Here is a 9718-nt window from a genome sequence, read left to right as displayed (position 1 = left end):
GGTCAGAATACAAAAACACTTTGATTCTGTATAACAAATAAATAAGGAAATCTAAGCGTTTGAGCTTTAAGGCCCGTCCACATAGAGCTTTGGCGTTGCGTTGGCGTTGGCGTCGCTTCAACAGCTGACTATGAATACATGAATTCAAATGTAGGCCTCCACATAGCCAAATTTTGACAACGCTCACGCCAACACAAAGCAAAAAGATGGCCAACTCTCAACTTTTCGCGTGCGTTGCTCGGCATCTGTTGCAAATAAATAAAATTATCTGAAATATTTTTCCTTTTTAATCAAGTGCGGGCAAGAAATATCCGTTTTTAATGCAATTATTGATATGAAATATTAATTTATCTGTCGTTAGTATGTTAATTTAGTGGCCCAAGCATTCGCTGCCAAGCGTTCATTGTAGAAAGCATACTTTTAACGTGCGTTCTGTCAAACTAACGCCAACGCAAAGCCAACGCGAAAGTTCTATGTGGACCGGCCTTTAGGAACTTCTGTTAAAGCATAGAAGATACTACGGAGGCTACAAGACTCTATAAGGTAATGGCAAAAACGAACTGTATTTCGTTCGCAAGTCTACGGAAGAGTGATGGGAGTTTTGCTGGGAGTGAGGAAGTAAAGATCAACCTTCTCATAGATACTAACTTCCCAGGATCTACATGTCATTTCGAAATAGATCGGACTGAGCATAGTAGTAAAATAAGCAGAGAAAACTGGTTAGTGGCTAAGGATATATGCTCCGAGTCCCGAGATAGGCGGTGAACACCTTCAAACCACTGAAGTCGCAGGAAGCAGATGGAATATTCCCTGGCATGCTACAGCAGGGCTTAGAATGCGTCATTTATCCTAAAAGCTATAGAAAAGGTAGTAGATAACTATGTAAGGACTACGGTCCTATAGAACTATCCACTGAATTCGCGCCAGCATGCATATAAGGCGGGCCGCTGAACTGAAACCGCCCAATACGCGCTAACAAGTGCACTTCAAGATAGCCTTGAAAATAAGGAGACTGCTATATGCGCTTTTCTGGACATTGAGGGCGCGTTTGACAACACCTCACATGCTGCAATAAACAGTGCTTTGATTAGCAGGGGGTTAAACAATACCCTCTTGGCATGGATTAATTTCATGCTCTGCACCAGAAGGGTAGAAATACAAACCTGTACGAATAATACGGTTGTCGCCGGAACAACAAGAGGCTGTCCGCAAGGTGGAGTGTTATCTCCGCTGCAATGGAACAAAGTCGTCGACGGACTGCTCCAAAAGCTAACAGATACTGGGCTAACTTGTCAGGGGTACGCTGACGATATTGTAATAATATGCAGGAGGAAATTCGAAAACACCCTGTGTGATAGAATCCAGCTAGGGCTGAACGTAACCAAAAAATGGTGCGCTAAAGTGGGGCTGAATGTAAATCCAGCAAAAACCACTATAGACTCCCCGGTTCGTTTTGCTCGATTGAACAATTTCCGAACTTTGGTTCTAAGTTTACTTAAGCTGTTGTTCCACCAGGGTACATCCCTGGGATTCCTCAAAACGCTATGTATAGGAGCGGTTGCTTCAATGCCAAACCTAATTGTTCTATGATCTGACATGGAGGGTTCATTGGATACTCTCCATTCTTTCACCAGCGCTTTCGTTGAAGTATTTCCTTTGGTAATGTCTAGGACCTCTTCCCTCGCGCGGGTCACAATTGGTGGTATATTCCCAACATTAAAGATTTCTAATTTATTTCTAAGGATAAATTCAAGAAGGTACTCACCCCTTTGGTTGGTGTCACTGCTGCCCCATGCCTCGCTATGCGCATTTGCATCACAACCGAGTTCCAGGGGTAGCTTCCTAGTTTCACAGTACTTGACCAGTTTAGTGACAAGCTCTGGTGGAGCATGCGTGTCATCTCCTGGGAAGTAGCCCGATGTAACTACGATGTCATGGATGGTCCCGTTGAAGCTGACTGCGACCTGAACCGCTACTAGATCCCTCGACAGGAAATCTGAAAGACATACATGTTTCAAGCTATTAGTTATTAACAAGCACACCCTAGGATTTGTGCACATAGTATCCCAAATTACCTGCCTGTTCTCTGCTGCCAAGCCTCTTATTTGGCCCCTGAAGACCCAGGGTTCTTGTATCAGCATTATTACCGGTGTAGCCCTGAGTTGAATGCACTGTCAAATAATTTGCGATTCATAATTCATTGGTAAGAAAATAAATAGTAGAACCCATCTACTTTTAATAAAATTGTGTTATAACTATATTAAATTGTGTGACTGCTTTATCTATATTATGAGTTATTATTAAGCAGTATTGGTCTTGTCCCACCCGTGAAAAAAAAAACCTAAAACATAATGTTAGAATATTTACCATAATTGCATTGTTGTTTCCACGTAATTAGATAAGAATAATTCAACAGAAAAGTATGTCCCACCCGTAACAGCTATGTGTAGGTTTACAGGGCTGACAAGCTTTATTTGTTTGTTGAGGTGGACGCAGGATAGGAGGGGGGCATGCGCGGACTCGTCCATTATCTATATACCCGTGTGGTCAGCTGATTAAGCTAAGTTATATTTTGACCAGTTTTGGTTTTTTATTTTGTTAATCTAATGTTTATAGTTTTTTTTTATAAAAGTATAGCACATTACCTAACCAGAACCACATAAATCTACATTTCAAACTTCTTACAAAATTATAAAATATCAACAAACTTTAACAATTACACCAAAAAATTTACACTTTTTGTTCAAAATTTTTAGGTATGCAGTTTTGTAGTCCATTAAATTTAAGTAGGTAATAGTGAAAATTTCAAGATACTAGGAAATCGCGTTCATTTTTAATAATTTTTTTGGCTGACGGTGCTAAGCATTTTCTTCTATATAAAAGGCACCATCCTAAGATAAAACGTGAGTGAATTTAACCCCTACTTCCTCATCATTGTCGGCCTCCTTGCCGTGGGGATGGGGCTTAAGTGGTAATATGGCGGCTGCTTCGACAACCGACATATCACCACGAACTAAGAGGGAAGCTTGTAAAGTGACCTGATGCCGGTGTATCAACCTCGCCCGCTGGGTAAGTGTGATACTAGCCACTCTAGTTTCCATGAGAGATCACCGCACCGACGTCTCTATCCCTAATCCTACCCTATCCCATCTTCCCTCCTCTCCTCCAAATAATCCTTACTGGGGAGTCATTAACACACACACCCCCCTACCACCCCCCCATCCGAGATAGCCCGTCTCTATCGGACAGGTTTGCAGTCGGGGTTATTCATACTGTATTTTAGCGGTGCACCTCTCTGATACCTGCCCGCCTCATGGGGTAACGGCAGGCTTACCGTGTTATTGGGTACTACACGACGGAAAGTTCTGACCCCTACGCTCGTGGGAATTCTTATGGAGAAAAACAACAAACAAAACACCAGCGGGCACTTATACCGCACCACAACTGGCGAACCAGGTCGAGTCTAATATCGAACATACTGATAGCCAGGACCCTACACGACAACGGAAGGAAAGCCTGGGGCGGGCTGGATCTGAAAATGCTTCGGCAGCCGAAAATGACATACCACAGGCCTCGACGAGTACTGGACTGAAAACCAGACAGTATTGAAAATTAGGGGACGTCAGGAAGGCCACAGGTTTGAGTGCCGCAGGGGCCAAATAGTACNCTGGATCTGAAAATGCTTCGGCAGCCGAAAATGACATACCACAGGCCTCGACGAGTACTGGACTGAAAACCAGACAGTATAGAAAATTCTGGGACGTCAGGAAGGCCACAGGTTTGAGTGCCGCAGGGGCCAAATAGTACATGCGCTACATCAGTAAAGGCTTAACGCCTGAGGAGGCAAAAAAAGAAGGTCCTGGACCAGGAGAAGACCAGTGACAGCGCGCGGGGAGCTGGAGAGATTAGTGCTCCGAAAGCTAACCCGGAGAAGAAGAAAGTCCTGGACGGGGAAAAGCCCAGTGACAGCACGGGGTGCTGAGGAGATTAGTCCTCCGGAAAGGAAGCCTGAGAAGGAGAGGAACCCAAGAGAGGGGCCAGTTATGCTAGCGCCACTAAGCGTATTAGACTGGCTGTTCTGCCGAAGGCTTTCCCTGTCAGTACACTCACTCGTGAGGATCAGGGAAAGATTGAGGACGCTATTGTGGAGAAGATGGGTAAGGGTTGGAGGTCAATACTCCAATTCGACAGCATCCACTTTCAGTCAGGCCTTATACTGGTCGGCTGCTTGGATGCAGAATCAGCCGAATGGCTGCGCTTAGTTGTTCCAAAACTGCCTGGTTGGGAGGGTGCGGAACTGACTACGTGCGATGGGGACAACATACCCAGGGTGCACGTGATCACTACGTACCTCTAGCTAAGTATCCCAAATTACCTGCCTGTTCTCTACTGCCAAGCCTCTTAGTTGGCCCCTGACGACCCAGTGTTCTTGTACCAGCATTATTACCGTTGTAGACCTGAGGGTTGCCCTAGCGATAATCGCAGACGCGGCCCTCGCATGGTGTAGGTTCATTTGTGCAACCTTAGTGCTGGTCGCAGCTAATGGCGTTATTCTTCTTCATCCGTTGTCAGGGTTTCGTCAAACTCTGCTTCTGTGTGCTTCGTTACAGCTACCATCTCAGCCACCTCCTCCGGTATGCCAGGAACACCCGGTGGAGTATTTGGCTTGGTCACCTTCGTCTTCAGTTCCCTGCCCTTGTGCACATGCACTGGAACACTACCAAACCTGTATCGTAGGATACAGTTTTTCTTTTTGATAGCTTCCAACGACCGATCGTCTATCCCGATCGTATGCAGTTTACCCGTCTTCACATCATCGCTCCTGTATACCTCCATAGGTCGGTATGCATTCCCTCATATTGGGCTATAATGAGGTTCAATTGTTTCTGCGTGCACTCACGTGCACCATGGGTATGTTGTCCCCATCGCACGTAGTCAGTTCCGCACCCTCCCAACCAGGCAGTTTTGGAACAACTAAGCGCAGCCATTCGGCTGATTCTGCATCCAAGCAGCCGACCAGTATAAGGCCTGACTGAAAGTGGATGCTGTCGAATTGGAGTATTGACCTCCAACCCTTACCCATCTCCTCCACAATAGCGNTAGACCAGCATAAGGCCTGGCTGAAAGTGGATGCTGTCGAATTGGAGTATTGACCTCCAACCCTTACCCATCTCCTCCACAATAGCGTCCTCAATCTTTCCCTGATCCTCACGAGGGAGTGTACTGTCAGGGAAAGCCTTCGGCAGAACAGCCAGTCTAATATGCTTAGTGGCGCTAGCATAACTAGGCTTCCTGGCCCCTGTCTTGGGTTCCTCTCCTTCTCAGGCTTCCCTTACGGAGGACTAATCTCCTCAGCACGCCGTGCTGTCACTGGGCTTTTCCCCGTCCAGGACTTCCTTGTCCTCCGGATTAGCTTTCCGGCACTAATCTCTCCAGCCCCCCGTGCNTTAGTGGCGCTAGCATAACTAGGCTTCCTGGCCCCTGTCTTGGGTTCCTCTCCTTCTCAGGCTTCCCTTACGGAGGACTAATCTCCTCAGCACGCCGTGCTGTCACTGGGCTTTTCCCCGTCCAGGACTTCCTTGTCCTCCGGATTAGCTTTCCGGCACTAATCTCTCCAGCCCCCCGTGCGCTGTCACTGGTCTTCTCCCGGTCCAGGACCTTCTTTTTGGCCTCCTCAGGCGTTAAGCATTTACTGATATAGCGCATGTACCATTTGGCCCCTGCGGCACTCAAACCTGTGGCCTTCCTGACGTCCCAGAATTTTCTATACTGTCTGGTTTTCAGTCCAGTACTTGTCGAGGTCTGTGGTATGTCATTTTCGGCTGCAGAAGCATTTTCAGATCCCACCCGCCCCTGACTTTCCTTCCGTTGTCGTGTAGGGTCCTGGCTATCAGTATGTTCGATATTATTTTTATTTTTATTATTTGTGGTGCGGTATAAGTGCCTGCTGGTGTTTTGTTTGTTTTTTTTTTGTTGTTTTTCTCCATAAGAATTCCCACGAGTGTAGGGCTCAGAACTTTCCGTCGTGTCATAGCCCCCAATAACACGGTAAGCCCGCCGTTACCCCCTGAGGTGGGCAGGTATCAGAGAGGTGCACCGCTAAAATACAGTCTGAATAACCCCGACTGCAAACCTATCCGATAGACACGGGCTATCTCGGATTAGGGGGGTGTGTGTTAATGACTCCCCAGTCAGGATTATTTGGAGGAGAGGAGGGAAGATGGGATGGGGTAGGATTAGGGATAGGGACGTCGGTGCGGTGATCTCGCATGGAAACTAGAGTGGCTAGTATCACACTTACCCAGCGGGCGAGGTTGATACAGCGGCATCAGATCACTTTACAAGCTTTTCTCTTAGCTCGTGGTGATATGTCGGTTGCCGAAGCAGCCGCCATATTACCACTTAAGCCCCATCCCCACGGCAAGGACACCGACAATGATGAGGAAGTAGGGGTTAAATTCACTCACGTTTTTTCTTAGGATGGTACCTTTTATATAGAAGAAGTGCTTAGTACCGTCAGCCAAAAAAAATTATTAAAAATGAACGCGATTTCCTAGTATCTTGAAAGGTTTACTATTACCTACTTAAATTTAATGGACTACAAAACTGCATACCTAAAACTTTTGAACAAAAAGTTTAAAATATTTGGGTGTAATTGTTAAAGTTTGTTGATATTTTATAATTTTGTAAGAAGTTTGAAATGTAGATTTATGTGGTTCTGGCTAGGTAATGTGCTAGACCTTTATAAGAAAAAACTATAAACATTAGATTAACAAAATAAAAAACCAAAACTGGTCAAAATATAACTGAACTTAATCAGCTGACCACAAGGGTATATAGATAATGGACGAGTCCGCGCATGGAGGGGGGCCCTCCTACCCTTCGTCCACCTCAACAAACAAATAAAGCTTGTCAGCCCTGTAAACCTACCTGAGACAACTGTCCCACAAATAGCTGTCACGAGTGGGACATACTTTTCTGTCGAATTATTCTTATCTAATTACGTGGAAACAACAACGCAATTATGGTAAATATTCTAACATGATGTAACAAACACGAAACAAAACCTCAACTTCTGTAATTAAATATAACAAGTTTTTTTGTCACGGGTGGGACAAGACCAATACTGCTTAATAATAACTCATAATATAGATAAAGCAGTTACACAATTTAATATATAACACAATTTTATTAAAAGTAGATGGGTTCTACTATATATTTTCGTACCAAACACTCATTCAACACAACCTACTTTAAACTCAATCAAAAAATTTACTTAGAACTTGATTTCAAAACGTAAAAAACATAATAAAAATGTATTTAAATCTTTAATTTGTTATTTTTTTGGTTGATTAAAGATTTTTACAAATGGCTTATCCACACGTTTGTTAGTTTTATAAAGGAAATAATTTTTGCACCGAGGTCCACTTTCCTATAGAACCTCCCATATACCAACCCTCTCGAGTATGCGCCCAATAACTCACATAAATTTCATCGCAATCGGATGAACGGCTTATATTCCAGTCATTCATTTTTATATGTAAATAATTTATATTTTCGCCTGGATGTTTTACAAGCGGTCCTTAAAGTATGCATATGGATCAAAACAAAAACAAGTAATTTTTAGCAAAAAAAAAACCGACTAAAAAAAATATATATATATATATTTCATGATTCAATGATCGGATCTAAACCAAATTAGTACCACCTCTGAGACACTACCTTTCCGTTGCAAAAATAATTATCGAAATCGGTTGACGTGGTCCAAAGTTATGCGGTAACATACATACAAAAAAAAAATATTTCGACGAACTGGTAAGCTCCTCCTTTTTTGGAAGTCGGTTAAAAATGATAACTCACTCGATATTGAATTTCAACAAATTTATGTATAATGAATGATTTTTATTTTAAACTGGGATTTTGTTTTAATTTTTAGTCGAGAAGCCGACATTTATAACATTACCGGAGGATCAATCAGTACAGGACTATTTCCCGGCCGTTGTACATGTGCTGGCTCATGGCATACCGAAACCGACAATTGAATGGAAAAAAGGTCTTACGATAATCCACGACGGAATTAAGAAAATGAGTAACGAGGAAACGTATAGTTTAAAACATTTTTCACAAGGTTCAGATCAATTGGGAAGCCAATTTGAAATATCTAATTTTAAGCCTACAGATGCTGGAACGGTATGACTTTTGTTTTCATAAATTGCAGTCTTATTCAATTTGAGTTTTTCAGTATTCTGTTGTTGCTAAAAACCAAATAGGCTCCAGTGAGGCACAATTTCAACTTTCCCTTTTGGAATTGGCTCCATCATTTGAATCAAAGTTCGATAACGCCAAAGAAATATCTCAAGATGAAGACCTCGTCCTGCAGTGCAAAGTGCTCGGAAGTCCCCTTCCACTAATTCGTTGGTTTAAGGATGGTGAAGAATTGAAACCAAATGAGCAGTAAGTAAAACCAGAGCCTTTAAGTAATGATTTAAATTGTAATGATTACCGATTTAATTAATATTTTTTTTTTCAATCTGCTAAATGAGTAATTAACATTATTTCCACTTTTAAATTAATAATCAACATTAAAAATAATCAAAAAATTATCGTATTTTTAGCCAATTGGTAAAAAAAATCAAATATAATAAAAAAAAAAACAAATGCGATTAGTTCTACAATAAATTTACTTAGTTTTGANAACCAAATGAGCAGTAAGTAAAACCAGAGCCTTTAAGTAATGATTTAAATTGTAATGATTACCGATTTAATTAATTTTTTTTTTCAATCTGCTAAATGAGTAATTAACATTATTTCCACTTTTAAATTAATAATCAGCATTAAAAATAATCAAACAATTATCGTATTTTTAGCCAATTGGTAAAAAAAATCAAATATAATAAAAAAAAAACAAATGCGATTAGTTCTACAATAAATTTACTTAGTTTTGATTAATTTTGATTATTTATAATTATGTGAATTTTTTTCTGTGAACATAAATGTTCTCTCTTCTTCTAACACAACTTAAAAGACTGCAAGAAACGATGATATTATAACAAAAAACATAATATATATGTACATAGATATAGAAAATATATTGGACCATGTCAAAACACTTGCAATGTGACCATAATAAGACTCAAATTTTAGCATTTGGGATAGTAATGACCATTACTCCATGCATCTCCCCTCTCTACAACCGTTCTAAGAGCTCCCGCGTCGAGCGTTTAGTTTTCCCATACAAATTACACGTAAGAAAATAATTTCTTGCCTTTCGAGGTCAATATAATTTTCTAGGATCAATGAAAATGCTCGAAACTGTAAGAATACATTGTTTACATACCATTTAAGTATTATTCATTCTCAGATTATTTAAATTTCTAAATTATCATTTCGTAATCCCTTGTCATATTTTGGTCAAATCTAGTAAATGATCAAATNCGCATCTCCCCTCTCTACAACCATTCTAAGAGCTCCCGCGTCGAGCGTTTAGTTTTCCCATACAAATTACACGTAAGAAAATAATTTCTTGCCTTTTGAGGTCAATATAATTTTCTAGGATCAATGAAAATGCTCGAAACTGTAAGAATACATTGTTTACATACCATTTAAGTATTATTCATTCTCAGATTATTTAAATTTCTAAATTATCATTTCGTAATCCCTTGTCATATTTTGGTCAAATCTAGTAAATGATCAAATCCCACGAGTTGTTTTTTTTTTT

The 9718-nt window shown here is 41.3% G+C and overlaps 1 protein-coding gene across 1 annotated transcript in view; it reads left to right on the top strand.

Annotated features, from left to right (window-relative positions):
* The window catches only part of LOC108364318 (muscle M-line assembly protein unc-89-like), a 74877-nt gene extending 66419 nt beyond the window's left edge, over positions 1-8458 (top strand). Inside the window, exons 11-12 of the mRNA XM_017617955.1 lie at positions 7937-8190; positions 8243-8458. Coding sequence (XP_017473444.1) covers positions 7937-8190; positions 8243-8458 — 470 coding nt within the window. The remainder of the gene's footprint in view (positions 1-7936; positions 8191-8242) is intronic.
* The last annotated feature ends 1260 nt before the right edge of the window (positions 8459-9718 follow it).

The sequence above is a fragment of the Rhagoletis zephyria genome, unplaced genomic scaffold (assembly GCF_001687245.7).
Source record: "Rhagoletis zephyria isolate East Lansing unplaced genomic scaffold, Rhagoletis_zephyria_1.1 Rzeph_scaffold_01524, whole genome shotgun sequence".
Taxonomy (NCBI): Eukaryota; Metazoa; Arthropoda; class Insecta; order Diptera; family Tephritidae; genus Rhagoletis; species Rhagoletis zephyria.
Note: the sequence above shows the minus strand (reverse complement) of the source record. Positions and strands in the feature narration are given on the sequence as shown.